Here is a 22,922-nt window from a genome sequence, read left to right on the forward strand (position 1 = left end):
TTTGGTTAATATATTTGGTTTCACACAAACGTAGTTCTCTAAAATTGAGAAACCTTAACTCATTTATTGTTTTAGGCTTTATCCAAATAGTACATTTTTTACTGTGTACATGTTTTAAGTCCATTGTTAAAATTCACGCCCCTGCTCTATCATGCACGCATGCACTGCTTTTCTGTTGGCTACAACCACACTACCAGAACAGCTGGTAGAGAGTGGAGCCACAGTCAAAGCGCTCTTTTGAGCTCTGTGCGTAATGAGAAGGCTGTCTTCTCAGACTGGAGCAGCGCACGACATGTCACACCTCTTTACTTTACCTCTTTGCCTTTACTGGCAGTTTGCCTAACTTCGTGCATAAAGAGGACTAAAACATGGGTAAACAGCACCAACATCCAAACCTGGTCTTCGTATTAATCGAATATATTTTGCTCGATTTTATATGATATATCGCTTTCATAACCTCATGAAATTAGTTCACTTTTATTTTGGATAAGTAATACAAATTACTTTATTGAATAATGACTTGGTTTTGGAACTAATAGATTTTTTTTAAGGGAGCTCTCGAGGCTATTTTAAATGTAAAGTCTATGTCTGAAATGAATTACTCATCCAAGTGAAGAGTACAGAACTAAACCATGGAAAATGTTACGTCAAATCCAGATAACCAGACGCTTGGTCCATGGACTGATTATAGCATGGAATACAAAGTGGTCAGCATATTTTTTGTGATCCTCATCTGTGGGATAGGAATAGTTGGAAACGTTATGGTGATACTAGTTGTTCTTACAACCAAACACATGCGGACACCGACCAACTGTTACCTGGTGAGCTTGGCGGTGGCCGACCTGATGGTTCTGACTGCGGCGGGACTACCGAATATTACAGAGAGTTTCTATGGAGGAGGCTGGGTGTACGGATACGTCGGGTGCCTTAGCATAACTTATTTCCAGTACTTGGGCATCAACGCGTCTTCATGCTCCATCACCGCTTTCACCATTGAGCGGTACATAGCCATCTGCCACCCCATAAAAGCGCAGTTTATGTGCACTCTGTCAAGAGCAAAGAAAATCATCGTGGTCGTTTGGGCTTTTACCTCGCTCTACTGCGCCTTGTGGTTTTATCTGTCTGACACGAAAGAGTTGACTTACGACAATATTACCTTGGTCTCATGCGAATACAAAGTGTCAAGAAATCTTTACCTGCCAATCTACTTCACTGACTTTGCCGTGTTCTATGTGGTGCCTCTCATGCTAGCCACTGTTCTGTATGGATTTATCGCTAGAATTCTTTTCCTCAACCCATTGCCGGCAGACCCCAAGGAAAATACTAAAAAGTGGAAAAAAGAATCATGCCAAGGAAACAGAATGATGAGCACCAACAATTCATCCTGTAGCACAACTGCCCGCTCTCGCAGGCAGGTAAGTTGCCACTATTGTTTTAAAGTTGATCTTATAACGGCGTATCTACAGTGTAATAACTACAGTGTGTTTGTGTGTGACTCCAGTATAATTCGATGATGAATTCAGCAGTTTTATAATTGCACTGGTATGATAATCGTGAAGTTGGGGTGTTCATTCCCAGAATATACTGTACACTCTTACAAAAATTACTTCCAAAAGGGTTCTTCGGCTGTCCCCATAGGAGAACCCATTTTGTTTCAAGGTAGAAGCCTTTTGGGTTCCATGTAGAACACTGTGTGGAAAGGTTAGTACCTCAAACCAAAAAGGCTTCTTCAAAGGGTTATTTTATGGGGACAGACGAATAACCATTTTAGGTTATAGATAATTAAGATCTTTTTTTCTAAGAGTGTATAATAACATCCTAGACAAGTGAACATTTGCCCACTGGGCACAGATGTCAATTCAACGTCTATTCCACATCTACTCCACGTTAGTTCAACGTAATTTCATTGAAACGACGTGGAAACGACGTTGATCCAACCAGTGGGTAATCATTGTAAGTAGGTTACAGTGTGCAGCACGAGCAAGTCGACATGCGACGAACCACAATAATATAGACTCATAAAGCCTCACCGCTATGCTGACAGCACACACAACTGAATAATGTAGTTTGTAACACATGTAGAGCACACACAGCACCTGAGACTGAGCATGTGAATGGGAGGGGTGTAAGTTTATCTGAAGAAAGGGAGAGGTCCGCTACATGGAGTGGATTTTCAAGTATTGTGGTGCCAGCAGCATGTTATGGGAATGCTTGTCACCAGCAGGGACTGGAGACAGAGTACCCGGCAAAATAAATACTGGGATACATGTACACCATACCGGTTGAACATGAGCCAACACAATATTTCAAACGAAGATGCCAAGTAACCTGTAGGCTATTACACTACTGTTTATCATTAACGCATGTCACCCTCATGGAAATTAGTGAACGGACTAGAAAACTTGTGGAATACGCCTCAAAATGGGACGTGGTTCGACGATAACAGTGACATTTTGTGAAGGCAGAGATGAGTGGCCGAGAAGGAGATGCGACTGGACAGTGGACTCAGTTCATTGTAGGCCCAATGAATCACTTTTTGGTGATTTGTAACAGATGTCTTTATCCATTCATCAAATGGCCGCTGCTCAGTGCACTGCATGGATGTGGGAATTAGTTTAGAGTGGACTAGCATGCTGACCACACCGCTCGCGTCGCGTGCGCGAGCGATGCAAAATCAATGTACACATACATGTTATTCAATCATTACACCCATACTGCTCGCTCGCGGTTCTTTTTGTGACGCTCAATGGCGAGTCCTGCCTCTCAAATTTCCTCATTGGTTTTTAGAAACATGCAATCTCCTCATTGGTTTTTGGGAGCATATACCCACGTGGGTGATTGAAAGATGAACTGACATCCACACTCCAGTCGGTTGTAGTAATGCACCGTAAAGTTGGTTACCAACCGCCATATAAAGTCCAAAGAAGAAAAAGAAGCCTGTAGGAAGGAGGAGAGATGATGAGAAACAAATTCAGTTGACCGTTTTATCTGTGGATTAATTGTCGGAGTAGAGGACCTTGTGCATTTCAGGTAAAATAACAACCCAATGTTTATATCCCAGAAAAATTAGCCAGCACAGCAAGCTAGCTAGCTAAATTGCCATAATTGTTTCATTCTTTTCGAACTGTCCCCAAATTAATATTTCAACCTGCGTGTCCTAATCACTTCTGGTGTGGGTGAACAAAATCTATGCGTGCACGATGGCACACGCGGACGCACGCACGCGTCCGGTTTGGTCAGTATGTAACACGCGCAGGTTGCCAGGCTTACAGGAGCCCTTTGAAGTAATTGAAGTAATCTACCTGTAAGAAATTAAATATATTGTACTTTCACCCCTGTTAAAAATAAAAGTAGCAAAGCCCAGGTAAAAAGATGGAAAACCACCTCAGTCTTCTATTTTTCAGCGAGACAATTACACACATTTTAATGCCAGAGACACACCAGAATGGCTTTCCAAGAGATGTTAAGTGTTCCTGAGTAGTCCAGTCTCAGTCCTGAATGAAATTTGCTTGAAAATCTGAGACCAGGTTTGAATATTGCTGTCCATCAATGACTCCCAACCAAATTTACTGAGCGTAAGCAATTTTGACAAAAACCACAGATGTGCATGTATGTTGCCTGAAGAGTTGTGCAAAGTTGGTAGAATATTAGAAAAAATGATTCCCAGCCGTAATGGCTGCTGAAGGTGCTTCCACCATGCATTAACTCTTAGGTGTGAAGACATACGCACTAAAGACATCTTAGATGTTCTATTTGTAATGAATAAGGTTACCTTGGTTGCACATCCTCAGCCTTTTCTGTACATGGACCAAGCCGGCTTTGGGCTCTTTCTGTCTCAGTGGCATAGACAAAAAAGATAGATGATGGATCTGTGCTCACTGCTAGGTCACTTAGCAAAACAAGTCAGGATAAGGCTCTGACATAACACACGCATCTCTAACTGGCCTAGCGATGAATGGAAACCATTGCAATCCATGCCACTTACCAGGGCAAGGTGAATTACCTCAAAAGATCCAAATTGAATAAGGATAGTGATCAGGAATCTTCCTCGAGTAATGATGATAGTCGCTCCCTGGCCCTATCCAATAAGAGACACATCACTGGTGTGAGACCTCACAACATAAATAAGTATGATAGAGTTTAATATAAACATTATCACATCATCATATTTGCAATTAAACTGCTCTCTAGGCTCTGTTGGTTTAGTCTTACAGAGGCTGTTTTGTCCGTCTCTTCGGTCTGTGGTTGATATTAATTGTCAGAGTGTGCTCTCTGACCCATTTCAACCACTTTTCTTTGCATAGCAGGAACAGCACATTTTTCCATGTTCGTGTCAAAATGTTTTTACAGCGGTCAAGCTGAATTCTATTCTTTCCCCTGTCTTTTGATGAAAATGGCTGTTGATTTTCTTCCATGTGTTGTTGTCAGGTGACTAAGATGTTAGCTGTGGTGGTGGTGCTCTTCGCCCTCCTCTGGATGCCCTACCGGACGCTGGTGGTGGTAAACTCCTTCCTGGACAAGGCTTACCTGGACCACTGGTTCCTACTCTTCTGCCGCATCTGCATCTACCTGAACAGCGCCGTCAACCCTGTCATCTACAACGCCATGTCTCAGAAGTTCCGCACCTCCTTCAAGAAGTTGTGTCACTGCGGTCCGCAGCGATTGGAGAAGCCGGCGTCTTACAGCGTGGCCCTGACCTACAGCGTCATCAAGGACACAACCAATGGAGAGAGCCCTGACCATTTTACCGAGATGGACGAGTTGGCCACGCCCACACCCAGTGACCAGTTCCTGCCCAGCACCAAGAGGATGTCATTCGAGGACCCCTCTCTGTCAGGCAGGGTTGCCCTTAGCACTCCCTGACGGGAAAAGTAAATCCATTCAGGCTCTTGTTTGGGAATTCTATTCTATAATTCATTTTCTGCAGAGGAATTGATTTAGTATTTGAGCAGTACAACGGCAAACATTAAATACCAAAAATGTGTTGTCAATAGAGGAAGGAATGCTTAATTTCTTTATCTAGCATGGTGCAAATATATTCTCCCCTCTCTGTAGCCATCTTAGCACAAAGCACCCAATTTTAGGCATTGTTTAAATCAGTCCTCAACATTGTGTGACACACAGATTTAATTTGCGAGGTAATACTGCTTTCACTGCTTTCACATACTGAGCAACAGTTTCCATCTCTGTAGAGTGTTTTCCTACAAAGGGAAAGATGTTATCCCTCTTTTTTATCTGGAGAAGTCTAGGCCAGGTACTCTGTGTGTGTGTGTGTGGGTGTGTGTGTGTGTGTGTGGGTGTGTGTGTGTGTGTGTGTGTGTGTGTGTGTGTGTGTGTGTGTGTGTGTGTGTGTGTGTGTGTGTGTGTGTGTGTGTGTGTGTGTGTGTTTAAAAGATAAGCTGTTATCCCTCTTTTTTATCTGGAGAGGTCTAGACCAGGTACTCAGTGTGTGTGTGTTTGTGTGTGTGTGTGTGTGTGTGTGTGTGTGTGTGTGTGTGTGTGTGTTTAAAAGATAAGCTCACTCTACAGGAGGAGTCAGACTGTCTGGCCATAGTTGTTTGAACCAGCCTGCTACTTTGCATGTTTGAAAACAGCACAGCGAGAATGTGATCACTGACCACATTTCAAAGGCAAAATTCAGAGGAGGCAGAGTATTAAAACCATCTCTGCTCGAGGGGTGTAAATATCACACATCGCTTTGAAACCTGCCTGTCAGGGAAATAGAGATGAGGTGGGATGAAATTTCGTTAAAGGTTACTGATGATGAAAAGGACTGATAGCAAAGCAATGACACTCCAGATCTTTCATCCGTTTGATTGCTCAATGCCATTTGACTTTATAGTAACCTTATTGGGGACTATAAATCAGGCTCACCTGATATGGAACGTTCTGCAAGGGCTAGTGTCAAAAATGTATAGTAACCTTATAGGCTAAAAGGTTCACCCGATATGAAACGTTCCGCAGGGGCTTGTGTCAAAAAATGCAGCATGGTTAAACATCCTGCTGTACCCATAATGGACTACTGTGTTGTGGAATCAATCAAAAAGAGTTGAAAGGCCCAGAGTCCATAATGAGAAAGATCTTTGATAACTCAGACACCTGGGTGGTTGATGGTTGTCTTTAGGTCAGGGGCCTGACATGACCAGACCAAACATTATGTTGACATCTGCAACAGCAGAGACTGATGGTAGCATTTCCCCTTAATGGATCCCCCCCCAAGAACATCCCACAGAGCAGCTATTCCCAAACCGGGGTACGCGCAATGCCGTCGGGGGTACGCCAAATAAAAAGGTGATTCACATTAAAAAAGATGAAAAATTCTTCACATTTTCAAACAATACATTTATATTTTCCAACGGGGCTATACATTTGGGTGAGTTTTTTTCTCACCTGAGAAACCTAGTTTCACTGCCAAAAATAAAATTAAACCATCTAGTGTTCAGCGAAATAACAACACAATGTCAAATACAGGTAGCCTAGTCATATAATGAACATCCAATCACATTAACCGTTACTCTCTCGCAGGAATTCCACTAACGGTCCGTATGTAGCCAAACATAGCTGCTGCTCATTCCGTTAGTTCGAAAATTGATAAATAGTTACAAAAAGTAAGGCCCGCGTCCATAGAGACACATACCAGCTCTACTGGTAGTGCTGCTACTACCAGCAGTATAACACCTGCACCTGTCGACGACACAAGTTGTACTGCGTCCACGAGCACATCCAATGCTAGCATCAGTGATTCTACATTTGTTGTTAGCCCAGCTAGCATGGACACTGACAGTTGTGAATCTGATGCAGCCGAAGAGCTACTGCCCCCTTACCCGGGAAAGCACCGAACAACAGACAGGGACATTGGACTATAGAAGAGATGCAAATATGATGAGAATTACACTTATATTGGGAGTAGTGTATTTCCTCAGCCACAGTGTGTTATATGTGCAAAAGTACTATCTCGCAACTCGATGAAACCTTCACTCTTGCGCAGACATTTAGAAACAAAACATGCCAATTTGAAAAATAAGCCACAGGAGTTTTTTGAGCGAGAATTAAGACGAATTTCGAGTAGTAAGACATGTATAAAAGCAACAGATACCATGAACAACAGATACCGTCTTATATGGTGAACTACCGAGTGGCTAGGACAGGCAAGCCACATACTATCGTGGAGGACTTAATTCTACCTGCTGCCGCGGATATGGCTGGGACAATGCTGGGGGAAAAGGCCAAAAAAACGACACCTTCATCAAACAACACTGTTTCACGACTCATCAGTGACATGGCAGGAGATGTTATGAAACAACTACTGCTTCGCAAACAAGCCAGTAAATTCTGTGTGTTACAGCTGGATGAGTCAACAGACATGGCGGGCCTGGCACAGCTACTGGTATATGTCCGTTACGTTTATGGAAACCAGGACAACAGGAGAGGATATTTTTAAAGTACTGGACAGCTTTGTGACATCAAATGGACATGGTCAAGATGTGTTGGTATCTGTACTGATGGCGCAAAAGCCTTGACAGGGAGACATAGTGGAGTGGTAACGCGTGTGCAAGCCGTTGCTCCCGATGCCACTAGGGTACACTGCAGCATCCACCAAGAGGCTCTTGCTGCCAAGGGAATGCCTGACAGCTTTAAAGACGTTTTGGACACTACAGTGAAAATGGTTAACTTTGTTAAAGCAATGCCCCTGAACTCTCATGTATTTTCTGCACTATGCAATGATATGGGCAGCGACCATATAACGTTTTTACAACATACAGAAGTGCGCTGGTTATCAAGGGGCAAAGTATTGACATGTTTTTTTGAATTGAGAGACGAGCTTGAAGTTTTCTTTACTGACCGTAATTTTCACTTGTCTGACTGTTTGATTGATGTCGAGTTTCTCACACGACTGGCCTATCTGGCTCATGTTTTTTCTCGCCTGGATGATCTGAATCTAGGATTACAGGGACCTTCCCGCTTAAAAAGATGAGAGAGGCCTGTAATGTTCATCATAGGTACACTGCAACTATGACAGACAAAGTTAGGAAAAAAATCCAGAAAATCACATTGTAGGATTTTTTATGAATTTATTTGCAAATTATGGTGGAAAATAAGTATTTGGTCACCTACAAACAAGCAAGATTTCTGGCTCTCACAGACCTGTAACTTCTTCTTTAAGAGGCTCCTCTGTCCTCCACTCGTTACCTGTATTATTGGCACCTGTTTGAACTTGTTATCAGTATAAAAGACACCTGTCCACAACCTCAAACATTCACACTCCAAACTCCACTATGGCCAAGACCAAAGAGCTGTCAAAGGACACCAGAAACAAAATTGTAGACCTGCACCAGGCTGGGAAGACTGAATCTGCAATAGGTAAGCAGCTTTGTTTGAAGAAATCAACTGTGGGAGCAATTATTAGGAAATGGAAGACATACAAGACCACTGATAATCTCCCTCGATCTGGGGCTCCACGCAAGATCTCACCCCGTGGGGTCAAAATGATCACAAGAACGGTGAGCAAAAATCCCAGAACCACACGGGGAGACCGAGTGAATGACCTGCAGAGAGCTGGGACCAAAGTAACAAAGCCGACCATCAGTAACACACTACGCCGCCAGGAACTCAAATCCTGCAGTGCCAGACGTGTCCCCCTGCTTAAGCCAGTACATGTCCAGGCCCGTCTGAAGTTTGCTAGAGAGCATTTGGATGATCCAGAAGAAGATTGGGAGAATGTCAGATGAAACCAAAATATAACTTTTTGGTAAAAACTCAACTCGTCGTGTTTGGAGGACAAAGAATGCTGAGTTGCATCCAAAGAACACCATACCTACTGTGAAGCATGGGGGTGGAAACATCATGCTTTGGGGCTGTTTTTCTGCAAAGGGACCAGGACGACTGATCCATGTAAAGGACAGAATGAATGGGGCCATGTATCGTGAGATTTTGAGTGAAAACCTCCTTCCATCAGCAAGGGCATTGAAGATGAAACGTGGCTGGGTCTTTCAGCATGACAATGATCCCAAACACAGTGCCCGGGCAACGAAGGAGTGGCTTCGTAAGAAGCATTTCAAGGTCCTGGAGTGGCCTAGCCAGTCTCCAGATCTCAACCCCATAGAAAATCTTTGGAGGGAGTTGAAAGTCCGTGTTGCCCAGCAACAGCCCCAAAACATCACTGCTCTAGAGGAGATCTGTATGGAGGAATGGGCCAAAATACCAGCAACAGTGTGTGAAAACCTTGTGAAGACTTGCAGAAAACGTTTGACCTCTGTCATTGCCAACAAAGGGTATATAACAAAGTATTGAGATAAACTTTTGTTATTGACCAAATACTTATTTTCCACCATAATTTGCAAATAAATTCATTAAAAATCCTACAATGTGATTTTCTGGATTTTTATTTCTCATTTTGTCTGTCATAGTTGAAGTGTACCTATGATGAAAATCTCTCTCATCTTTTTAAGTGGGAGAACTTGCACAATTGGTGGCTGACTAAATACTTTTTTGCCCCACTGTATATTCAATGTGCGGGACAAAATTGAGGCTATGATTAAGAAGTTGGAGCTCTTCTCTGTCTGCATTAACAAGGAGAACACACACATCTTTCCATCATTGTATGATTTTTTGTGTGCAAATGAACTCAAGCTTACGGACAATGTCTAATGTGATATAGCGAAGCACCTGAGTGAGCTGGGTGCACAATTACGCAGGTACTTTCCCGAAACGGCTGACACAAACAACTGGAATCGTTATCTCTTTCATGCCCTGCCTCCATTCCACTTACCGATATCTGAACAAGGGAGCCTTATCGAAATTGCAACAAGCGATTCTGTGAAAATTGAATTTAATCAGAAGCCACTGCCAGATTTCTGGATTGGGCTGCGCTCAGAGTATCCTGCCTTGGCAAATCGTGCTGTTAGGACACTGATGCCCTTTGCAACCACGTACCTATGTGAGAGTGGATTCTCGGCCCTCACTAGCATGAAAACTAAACACAAGCACAGACTGTGTGTGAAAAATGATTTAAGACTGAGACTCTAATACAACCCAACATTGCAGAGTTATGTGCATTCTTTAAAGCACACCCTTCTCATTAACCTGTGGTGAGTAATTCACAATTTTTGATGAACAAATAAAGTTTTATATGTAAGATGGCTAAATAAAGAGCAAAATTATTGATTATTATTATATTATTATTTGTGCCCTGGTCCTGTAAGAGCTCTTTGTCACTTCCCACGAGCCGGGTTGTGACAAAAACTCACATTCATTCTTATGTTTAATAAATGTATCATATAGTGTGTGTATGGCAGGCTTTAAATGATGGCAAAAAACAACATTTGAGAGTGCGCTGACCCTGGTGCTAGAGGGGGTACGCAGCTGGAGGTTGAACAATTGATGGGGTACTTGACTATAAAATGTTTGGGAGCCATTGCCACAGAGCAAAGGCGAGATTAGAGGATTCATCAATGCCAAAGTGTTTTACTTTGGAGGTTTGAGGGAGGCTGGTGTGTCGTGGTACAGCCATAAAGCATGGGCACAGTGTCAAAAAACAGAAAGATAAAGCATAAAAGGAACGAGCATTGATTGAATTTAGAATTCAAATCAGGAGAAAATATACAGTTCTTTGTTGTTTATTTTATACTGACGAAACGCCCTCTCTGTCCCTTTTAGGTGTAAAAATGCTTGCAATTGATTGTTCGGTGCCATGAGAAATATGTTTTTCAATGTATGTTTCAGACCTGTTCTCAATTCCTACCTTTGAAACCATTTCAATTGTCTGCCAGTAGAGCTATTGTGTAATAACGTCGTTTGTTTTGTTCAGTTTTATCGTTTGTTCCAATCAATGTACAGTATTTTGCTACGGAGCGATCAATGTGGAGCTACGCTGCTCTTCTCTGGTAACACTACAACTGCGGTATGTTTCAAAGAAGGTACGTTTCATCTACTGTCTCCGCTGCACAGTTTCCACCATAAAAGGGAGCGGTGCCTGGTAGCGAGTTTGCAGCATGGACACTGTAAAACAAATGATGTTGTGCTGTGATTTCAAAAAGAAAGACATCTATGTACAGTATACAGTTTATCTTCACTCAGCAATGTTGTGTAACCTGGTCTCTCTTGCCGGCAGTTCTCTGCATTGTAAAAACTGCTCTTGTTGTTTGGATGGTTTGTGGTTTGTATTTTGTATTGTTATTTGTCTATAAGAAATAAATTGATCATTGATCATGTAGTCTGTCAAATATTGATAACTACTCTCAGAATCCCGAGATTCACGTGTCATTATTTGTAGTTAATCTCTGTATATTTTGACACATCTTCACTGTATTTTCGTCAATTGATTTAGGATGCAATCAAAACACATGGTTACTTTTGGCAACTTCGTCAAAAACACTATTAACAGACTCACATGGTGAGTTTATCCAGATGACTGCACAAATGAATACCATGAATTTGAACATACATGGCAGCTAACAATATGGCTGTTTCCATCTGTCCTTATCACAGCACATTCATCTGGAGTAATACATGGGATATTGCTGTGGAAAGCAGCGTTGAAAGCATCAGTTTGTTTTTCAAGGTGCACCCAGGCTTTATGCAGTGCCCAAGTGTATTCTTCACACACACTACATTAAATAATGGAGAGCCGTGATGACAACTACATAGCGAATCATCAAAATGTCCTTCATAAATCGTACATTGAGATAGAGTATATTGAAAAATGAAATGGGAGGACAGTATTGGCCACATCAGTCGTTAACCAGGTCCCCTGATTCAGCACTATTCGGAGGACCTGGAGTATTCTGTCCCCTTGTGAGTGATGCACTCCATTTTTGGATAGTTGGATAGTCCCACTAGACCTGTCAATGTTATGGTATTTTAAAGTAAATAGCCTAGCTCAAGCAGACATGAGGTTTACCAGACGCACATTTCTTATTTTATTACGGTAAAAAGGATTGTTACGGTAGCAAATTTGCATGAACATGTTGGCAAATTCTTTGTCTACTAACTTAAAACTGCTTTGTTCTTTATAGAAGCTGTAAAAGCAGCCTTCTCAGTAGTAACTAGATGAGAAAGACAATCACGAATGAAGGTTGAGGTGAAAGGAAGGCAAACAGAATACCGATAAATATATTAGCCGACCTCCATATCTTCAATCACTCTCCATTTTTTTTTCTCTCTCTCTCACTCTTTCTTTTTCTCTCTCTCAAGCGCACGCACTCATATACACGCGCGCGCACACACAAAGACTTCTCCAAAGCTGGGATAGGTTGTAAGGATTAACACAGTCAGACTGACTCAAAGATGTTTGGGAATGAATGTGTGCATAGCCTGTTAACCGGATTAACTGGTCCCAAGGACATTCCCATTGGTAAGGAGATTGGGTATCCAGATTTTCCCACATTATATTCTTCTCTGACTCCAAGGTTGCTCACCCACACACCTGTCGCCCTCTGATAAAGCGCTCTGTAAATAACCAGCAAAATACCTGAACGACAATTTTCTCAATTAACTTAGATTATTTCTACAGATATGCACAACATGGCCTTTTACAAACAGGTGGCTATTGTGGGATTTATGATGAGAAGGCCTAAGAAAAAATGAACACAACTTTTCTTACTAAATAAACAAATGAACACAATCTTCCAAAGTCATACCAAGGGACATGCAGTCAGTATTTTTTGTAACTAATTATTTTCAAAATTGCTTGGTAATTGACAATATAATGTTGCTCACACGTGCAGCAATTATTAACAGTACCAGTCATAAGTTTGGACACACCTACTCCTTCAAGGGTTTTTCTTTATTTGTACAATTTTCTATATTGTATAATAATAGTAAAGACATCAAAAGTATGAAATAACACATATGGAATAATGTACATGTGGTAACAAAAAAAGTGTTAAATTAAATCAAAATTATTATTTTAGATTTAAAAAAATTCAAAGTAGCCACCCGTTGCCTTGATGACAGCTTTGCACACTCAGCTTTGCTTCACATGGAAAGCTTTTTCAACAGTCATGAGCACTTGTTGGCTGCTTTTCCTTCCCTCTGTAGTCCAACTCATCCCAAACCATCTCAATTGGGTTGAGGTTGGGTGACTGTGGAGGTCAGGTCATCTGATGCAGCACTCCATCACTCTCCTTCTTGGTCAAATAGCCCTTACACAGCCTGTTGTGTTGGGTCATTGTCCTGTTGAAAAACAAATGATAGTCCCACTAAGCCCAAACCAGATGGGGTGGCATATAGCTGCAGAATGCTGTGGTAGCCATCCTGGTTAAGTGTGCCTTGAATTCTAAATAAATCACAGACAGTGTCACCAGCAAAGCACCCCCACACCATCACACCTCCTCCTCTATGCTTCACGATGGGAACCACACGTGCGGAGATCATCCGTTCACCTACTCTGCGTCTCACAAAGACAAAGGCGGTTGGAACTAAAAATGTCACATTTGGACTCATCAGACCAAAAGACAGATTTCCATTGGTATAATGTCCATCGCTCGTGTTTCTTGGCCCAAGCAAGTCTCTTCTTCTTATTGATGTCCTTTAGTAGTGGTTTCTTTGCAGCAATTCGACCATGAAGGCCTGATTCATGCAGGCCCCCTGGAACAGTTGATGTTGAGATGTGTCTGTTACTTAAACTCTGTGAAGCATTTATTTGGGCTGCAATTTCTGAGGCTGGTAACTCGAATGAACTTATCCTCTGCAGCAAAGGTAACTCTGGGTCTTCCTTTCCTGTGGAGGTCCTCATGAGAGCCAGTTTCATCATAGCGCTTGGCGGTTTTTGCGACTGCACTTGAAGCAACTTTCAAAGTTCTTGAGTGTGCACAGCTGTCATCAAGGCAAAGGGCGGCTACTTTGAAGAATTTCAAATCTAAATATACATTTGTTTAACACTTTTTTGGTTACTACACGATTCCATTTGTGTTGTAGATGTAGAAAATAGTATAAATAAAGAAAACCCTGAGAAGGTGTGTGCAAACTTTTGACCGGTGCTGTATGTATATATAAAAAGAAAAACAAAGAAATATATAGCCAAACAACAGATTGTGTCCCTTCAGCTCCTCTCATCCCTATCTCACCCTCTCCCACCCTTTTGCCCAAGGAGGATTGGACAAATGGAACCACTGAAGCTGTCGAGCGTAACACATTGACACTAACCTCAGCTAACATTTTATGTCCAGGGAGAGACACATTGATCGGGGCTAAAGCTCCGGGCCTCTGTGGGTTGAAAATGAGATGTTGAGCTGGACTGAAGTGGCTGAGAAGAGGAGGAAGAGGAGGAAGAGAGGCTGAAGGAAGGAAGGAATAGTTGCAGCACTAGGCTGCTGGGCAGCATGGTTGATGAAATGGCCATGACCTTTTTTAGCCTCACTTCTAACTGGATCTGTCTTCTGGCTGTGGGGTTGGAAATGCTGTGCACTTATGTTAATTTTAGGATGAGGAGCTTCAGAGAGTGACGCATCTCTGTCTAGTTACAATATAGTCAGCATTCACACACACACAACAACATGATAAGCACAGGTAGCTGCTTAAATGGACACATTCAAATACTGTATGCATACAGTGAATTCGGAAAATATTCAGACACATTCCCCTTTTCCACATTTTGTTACGTTACAGCCTTATTCTAAAATGGATTAAATCATTTTCCCCCTCATCAATCTACAGACCATACCCCATAATGACGAAAACAGTTATTATTATTTTTTTTGCAAATGTACCGAGACAGGATTGTGTCGAGGCACAGATCTGGGGAAGGGTACCAAAACATTTCTGCAGCATTGAAGGTCCCCAAGGACACAGAACTCCATCATTCTTAAATGGAAGAAGTTTGGAACCACCAAGACTCTTTCTATAGCTGGGCGCCAAATGGCGCAATCGGGGGAGAAGGGCCTTGGTCGGGGAGGTGACCAAGAAAGCAATGGTCACGCTGACAGAGCTTCAGAGTTCCTCTGTGGAGATGGGAGAACCTTTCAGAAGGACAACTATCTTTGCGGCACTCCACCAATCAGGCCTTTATGGTAGAATGGCCAGACGGAAGCCCACTTGGAGTTTGATAAAAGGCACCCAAAGGACTCTCAGACCATGAGAAACAAGATTCTCTGTTTTTATAAAAAAAATGTTTTTAAATGTAACCTTTACTTAACTAGGCAAGTCAGTTAAGAACAAATTCTTATTTACAATGACGGCCAACCCCGGCCAAACCCGGACGATGAAACCAAGATTGAACTCTTTGACCTGAACACCAAGCGTCACTTTTGGAGGAAAACTGGCACCATCCCGACAGTGAAGCATGGTGGTGGCAGCATCATGCTGTGGGGATGTTTTTCAGCAGCAGGGACTGGGAGACTAGTCAAGATGGAGGGAAAGATGAACGGAGCAAAGTAAAGGGAGATCCTTGATGAAAATCTGCTCCAGAGTGCTCAGGACATCAGACTGGGTTGAAGGTTCGCCTTCCAATAGGACAACAACCCTAAGCACACAGCCAAGACAAGGCAGGAGTGGCTTCAGGACAAGTCTCTGAATGTCCTTGAGTGGCCCAGCCAGAGCCTGGACTTGAACCCGGTCGAACATCTGGATAGACCTGAAAATAGCTGTGCAGTGACGCTTCCCAATCAACCTGACAGAGCTTGAGAGGATCTGCAGAGAAGAATGGTAGAAACTCCCCAAATTCATGTGTGCCAAACCTTTAGCGTCATACCCAAGAAGACGCAAGGCTGTAATCGCTGCCAAATGTGTTTTAACTGGGTAAAGGGTCTGAATAGTTACATAAATGTGGTTTTTTTCTTCATTTGAAAAATTCTTAAAACCTATTTTTGCTTTCTCATTATGGGGTATTGTGTGTAGATTTATGAGGGGGGGAAACAATTTAATCTCAAGGCTGTAACGAAACAACATTTAGAAAGGTCAAGGGGTCTGCATACTTTCCGTATGCACTGTATGTAGTGCAAACTAATGGGGCGAACTCAGTGAAGTTGCTACGCACGCAGCTTAGAGGGAACTTTGGTTGTATCCTCCATATATATAACATTCTATTGGCTGCAAGAATTTTGCATATTCATTTAAATTGAAAAACTACGTTTTGAATCCAGTGTAGTTTTGTATATCAGTTTCATAAATTATGTTCCATGGAATCGGTACATCGAAAATCTCATCCTAACTTTTTTGCAATCTGTATGGCACAGCTGTCATTGTTTTGGTCCTTAAATGAAACTGGTATACTTAAAAAACTGGTATACTTTTTATTTATTTATTTATTAAAGACCAATTTTGGTCTTTAATGCAGGGCCGACAGACAAGTTCCTTACTTTCTCCCCCTTCCACTTGCCTCTTTCATTTTTGCGGGAATGCTGCAATTAGTTGGTTGTAATTTTGAATAGAGCAGACATTTCCATATATTTTTGTTAGCTGCTTGTGTGACATAACACCACCAGTCCTATTTATGATATAATTTTTCCATAAATAATGTTTTTTTTTATCAATTAGTATATTTGAGTTCAACCATAATATGTGTTGTAATATTTGTCTTTTCTGGTGAATTAAACAGAAATTGCAACCAACATTCTATGTCTTGCTTTAAAAATAACAATACTTTGGCGATTATTTCATTTTCAAATAACCCAAAGTGAGATGTTGTAATCTGAATAAAGGGAAAAAGGACATTCTTACTAATCTGCTAGACAACCAGCCTTTAGTGAGAGGTCTAATGCTTTAATATTTAATAATTTCTGCCCTCCAAATTTATATTCATTATATAAATAGGCCCGTTTAATTTTGTCTGGTTTGCCGTTCCAAATAAAACAGAATATTTTTTTCTCATTTAATTTAAAAATCAAGTTGTTAGGTGTTGGCAGGGCCATAGCCAAACACTTAGGGTAAACTGGGATATGACTTATTCAGGGTGATTTTTCCACAAATAGACAGGTATTTTCCTTTCCATGGTTGCAAGATTTTATCAATTTTTGCTAACGTTCTATTAAAATGTATTGTAGTGAGATCATTTCTTTCTTTAGGGATATGAATACCGAGTATGTCCACTTCACCGTCAGACCATTTTAATGGTAAATCGTTCTATATTAAAAACCTTTTCAAAGTCAGCTATAAATACCAGGCTTGGTTTACCAGATTTTTCATAGTTTTTTATTGTTTCCAGTACTTGTCTTATATGTGACCGACCGGCTCGATTCTGTTAAAAGAGCTAGAAAACGCTATGTCATACACTACAGTTGAGGAACAATGGGACATGAATTCTGCTTTGAAAGTTGATAACCTCACTTTTTTGAAAAAATGGTCCTTGAATGTTTTGGTACACCTACTGGAGAGCTCTTCTTTGTCTACACCCATTCAGCATCGTTCACACCATCTTAAGCTTTAGCCCCACCCATCTCTTTAAGGATTCACGTGAGGTCGTGTACTAAACATCCAAAGATTTCGAAACTACCTGAATCTGCAGGTAGCTAACCAACCAGGTTCAAAGTTAGCTAGCTAACATTAGGCTCTAACTAGCAAAGCAAATGCCGCTGAGTTTCGAATAATATTACTACACAGATCTTACATGTAACGTTAGCTAGCAAGACAGCCAGTTAACGTTAGCTAACTAGCTAACAGTACACTTTAACTTGAAATGAAAACGACTTTCGGACAAAAATAGAAACATGTAATATCTGAAAATGTAGCTAGCTAGACTATCTTACATGGATGGACACTTCTCCCTCTTTGTCATGGATGCCATGGTTGCCCTTAGTTTGAAGATGTAATCCGGAGACAGATTTTTTTATACAACAGCCTTCTGTGTGTTCTGTTTTCAACTCTGTCTTCACATGTGCAATCTAATGCCAGCATTTTCTCCTTAGCTATCATTCTCTAATTCCACTGATTTCAAAACTCAGTCCTCCAGAAAGTGGAGAGCAACACTTATGCAGTTCTACTACGTGATATCTTTAAGAAATAGCTGCGTTAGAAAGGATTACCTATCCATACTGACCAGCTCATGTTATAGACAGAAGCGCCCTACATGGCAGACCAATCCGAACTCATCTCTCCAGCCCACTCATTATCTCAGTCAATTGTGGTTGCTGTCTTTTTCCATTGCTAAACCAACTAGGCACGTCATTTTAAAAATGTATTCGTATTTACAGATGGCATACAAGTTTGTTATTAAGGCACATGATAGTTCACTTGTGCCAGAAGGCACTTCTGCAAAAAAACAAAACATTTTTATTAAAATAATGTTTACGTTCAAATGGCTCTCCTGTGAAGTAGTGACGCGTGACATATGCCTAGTTTCCTGAAATGAGTCACATATTATTTCCAATGTATTCATTGTATCCATATCCAAAAACTGTCTGATTAGGATGAATAATGTCCAACAATACCTTTTTAATTCTATGCGCATTTTACTTTGCTAGAATTTTTGCATCACAAAACTGAGGTGTCAGAGGTCACCAATGTTTTTAATGGACTGGATATTTATATTCACCACCTGGGTCCTTTTTCAGTAAAAGTGAAATCAGAACTTCTTGTTGAGTATCTGATAATTTTTATAGGAGTGGTAAAACATGATCTAATGGTCCTCTGAGTAAATCAAAAAAAGTTTGATGTACCTCAACTTGTATGCCATCCAGCCTGTCAGGCCCTGACCATAGAGATCATTTTATTCTCCATGTTGGTTAGGTCGGGGTGTGACCAGGGTGGGTTATCTAGGTTATTATTTGTCTATGTTGGCCTGGTATGGTTCCCAATCAGAGGCAGCTGTTTATCGTTGTCTCTGATTGGGGATCATATTTAGCCTTTCTCCACTGGGTTTTTGTGAGATCTTGTTTGTTTGTGTGTAGTTGCCAGTGTGCACTGCAGTTGACTTCACGTTTCATTTTGTTCTGTATTGTTTTCGTGAGTTTCTTTAATTAAACATGTAGAACTCTACGCACGCTGCGCCTTGGTCCGTTAATTCTACAAACGACCGTGACACAGCCGTGGAGTTTTCCCAGATTTTTTTTTTATATCTTAAAAAATATGTATAATTATTAAGGGGTGGATCAGCTTAATATTGAGGAAAGAATGTTGCTTCCATCAATGTAATTGTCTGCATCATTTCCAATCCCCCATACATTTTTGGGGTAAATATATGTTTCCATAAACGCATGCATACATATACACATTCACATACCTATATAGACATACATCTTTTTTTAAAGAATATACCTTTATTAATTTTCCCCACAAACTCTACCACCGATCCCCCAATTGGAGGAAACTGACACACTTGATATTTCTTGAATTAAGTTCCTCCAGTTCTTTTTGTTTTTCCTCTATGTCACATTTTATTAAATTTTTTACATACTGAGACAAGGATATCCCTACCGGCCAAACCCTCCCTAACCCGGACGACGCTATGCCAATTGTGCGTCGCCCCACGGACCTCCCGGTTGCGGCCGGCTGCGACAGAGCCTGGGCGCGAATCCAGCCCAGCCTGGGCGCGAACCCAGAGACTCTGGTGACAGCTAGCACTGTGATGCAGTGCCCTAGACCACTGCCCCACCCGGGAGGCGAACTTCTACAGATGCACAATCGAGAGCATCCTGTCGGGCTGTATCACCGCCTGGTACGGCAACTGCTCCGCCCACAACCGCAAGGCTCTCCAGAGGGTAGTGAGGTCTGCACAACGCATCACCGGGGGCAAACTACCTGCCCTCCAGGACACCTACACCACCCGATGTCACAGGAAGGCCATAAAGATCATCAAGGACAACAACCACCCGAGCCACTGCCTGTTCACCCCACTATCATCCAGAAGGCGAGGTCAGTACAGGTGCATCAAAGCAGGGACCGAGAGACTGAAAAACAGCTTCTATCTCAAGGCCATCAGACTGTTAACTTCTTGCGACTATAGGGGGTGCTGTTTCAAATTAGCATAATTGTCTCTACAGATGAAACGGCTTCCTACTCAATTCTTGATCGTACAATATGCATATTATTGTTATTATTGGATAGAAAACACTATCTAGTTTCTATAGCCGTTTGAATTATGTCTCTGAGTGGAACAGAACTCTTTCTACAGCGAAATCCATGACAGGTTTTGCGAAGGTCTGAGAGCGAAGCTCTGATCTCAGTTCAGTTTAAAGGGGTGTGTATATCCTATGGAACGACACGAACTGCACCCGCCTTCCCCTGGATGTCAGTAAGCAATGAGAAGTGGAATGGGCTTCCTACGTAACTCTCAGAGGTTATAAAAGACCAAGGAGTGAGGTACGCCTTCTTTTCGACGTTGAACTTTACGCAGAGAGAGACCTGGGGATGCCATTTTCGAACGCTCACTAATGAACTTTAGATATATCAGTCTGTAATTTAATTTGACATAGGTGTTAGAAACATCATAACGAAGCTATTTGAAACCGAGTTATATCAGATTATGCGAGTATATTGCTATTTTTCGGAATTTCCTCAGTATTGCGTATTGAGGATTTGGACACGTTAGCTAATGTTAGCAATTGTTAGCTATAGTTAGCTGCTATATCAGAAGTTGAATGCAACGTTTTACAACCAAGCAACGATTATTTTGGACAAAAGTACCACTTGGCCAAGATTCCGATGGAAGCTCGTCGAAAAGTAAGAGCTATTTATGATGTTATTCCATTTTTATGTGGAAAAATGTAAACTCAATAATGGCAAATAGTGACGCCGTTATTGCGGCACTAGTCTGTCTGTAACGCACACTGTATGTCTAGTAACGTTAATTTTAAAAATCTAACTTAGCGGTTTAATAACTAATGCATCTTTCATTTCATGGCCAACCTGTATTTTTTTAGTCAAGTTTATGAATAGTTTTCGATAAAAATAGTTGTATTATCATGATGCTGCCGGGCAGATTGCTTGAGTAGTTGGACAGTATTTCCATTGTGTAAGCACGATTTGTGCGGCTAAATATGCACATTTTCGATCAAACTCTATATGGATTGTGTAATATGATGTTACAGAAGTGTCATCGGAAGAATTCTGAGAAGGTTAGTGAAAAAATTAATAATTTTGGCAATGTTGACGTTATCGCTCTCTTTGGCTAGAATCTATGCTGGGGTAATGTTTGAACATGTGGTATGCTAATATAACGATTTATTGTGTTTTCGCTGTAAGACACTTAGAAAATCTGAAATATTGTCTGTATTCACAGGATCTGTGTCTTTCGATTAGTGTATGCTGTGTATTTTTACGAAATGTTTGATGATTAGTAATTAGGTATTACACGTTGCTCTATTTATTTATTCTAGTCCATTTGTGACGGTGGGTGCAATTGTAAACTATGAAATCTACCTGAAATATGCACATTTTTCTAACAAAACCTATCCTATACCATAAATATGTTATCAGACTGTCATCTGATTAGGTTTTTTCTTGGTTAGTGGCTATCAATATCTTAGTTTAGCCGAATTGGTGATAGCACCTGATGGAGTAAGAAACTGATGGAGTTAGAAAAGTGATGTCTTTTGCTAACGTGGTTAGCTAATAGATTTACATATTTTGTCTTCCCTTTAAAACATTTTAAAAATCTGAAATGGTGGCTTTATTCACAGGATCTGTATCTTTCATTAGGTGTCTTGGACTTGTGATTTAATGATATTTAGATGCTACTATTTAATTGTGACGCTATGCTAGCGATGCTAATCAGTGTGGGGGGGGGGGGGGGGGGGTGCTCCCGGACCCGGGGTAGGTGCTCGTTAGAGGTTAAACAGCCACCACTAACATTTAGCGGCCGCTGCCAACATACTGCCTCAACTCTAGCCACTTTAATAATGGGAATTGATGGAAATTATGTAAAAATGTACCACTAGCCACTTTAAACAATGCCACTTAATATAATGTTTACATACCCTACATTACTCATCTCATATGTATATGTATATACTGTACTCTATATCATCTACTGCATCTTGCCATCTTTATGTAATACATGTATCACTAGCCACTTTAAACTATGCCACTTTATGTTTACATACCCTACATTACTCATCTCATATGTTTATACTGTACTCTATACCATCTACTGCATCTTGCCTATGCCGTTCTGTACCATCACTCATTCATATATCTTTTTCATATAACTATGCCACTTTATGTTTACATACCCTACCATCACTCATTCATTTATCTTTTTCATATAACTATGCCACTTTATGTTTACATACCCTACATTACTCATCTCATATGTTTATACTGTACTCTATACCATCTACTGCATCTTGCCTATGCCGTTCTGTACCATCACTCATTCATATATCTTTATGTACATATTCTTTATCCCTTTACACTTGTGTGTATAAGGTAGTAGTTGTGAAATTGTTAGGTTAGATTACTTGTTGGTTATTACTGCATTGTCGGAACTAGAAGCACAAGCATTTCGCTACACTCGCATTAACATCTGCTAACCATGTGTATGTGACAAATAAAATTTGATTTGATTTGATTTGCCATAAAGTAGTTAAGAAGAGTAGCTTGATTGTTCCTCTGCCATGTATATCTCACTAGGTCAGGATATTTAAGCCTCATTATATTCACTAGTTCCAATATATCTATGATATTTGTGATTTTTTTAAAGTGCATGAGGATGAGAGTTTGTAGTGTGATTTCCTTTACAGTCCATTGAGGTATTTAAAACCATATTGTAATCTCCCACCATAATAATAGAGTCTTGTATTACTTGTAGGCTTGATAAATTCTCATATATATTTTCAAAGAAGCGTGGTTCATTACTATTTCGACCATACAGCCTAATGATCCAAATCAGTTTATGTTCCAATATTTTTTTTTAAAGAATCCGTCTACCTTGGGGATTTGTTTGGACAATTTTCACATTCGGATAAAAATGATTGTTAATTAATATCAGCACTTCTTTTGAGTTTCTTTGGGAGAAATACTGTATATTTTGCCCCAGTCCTTTTTCCAGT

General features: G+C 40.9%; 1 protein-coding gene across 1 annotated transcript; it reads left to right on the plus strand.

The window, feature by feature from the left end:
* The first annotated feature begins 219 nt into the window (after positions 1 to 219).
* On the plus strand, positions 220 to 11,243 carry LOC129837543 (thyrotropin-releasing hormone receptor-like). Its single transcript, XM_055903829.1, has 2 exons — positions 220 to 1,415; positions 4,429 to 11,243. The coding sequence occupies exons 1-2, from the start codon at positions 633 to 635 to the stop codon at positions 4,861 to 4,863; spliced, it is 1,218 nt and encodes a 405-aa protein (XP_055759804.1). The 5' UTR covers positions 220 to 632; the 3' UTR covers positions 4,864 to 11,243.
* Positions 11,244 to 22,922: the final 11,679 nt, after the last annotated feature.

This window comes from Salvelinus fontinalis, chromosome 38 (genome assembly GCF_029448725.1).
Source record: "Salvelinus fontinalis isolate EN_2023a chromosome 38, ASM2944872v1, whole genome shotgun sequence".
Taxonomy (NCBI): Eukaryota; Metazoa; Chordata; class Actinopteri; order Salmoniformes; family Salmonidae; genus Salvelinus; species Salvelinus fontinalis.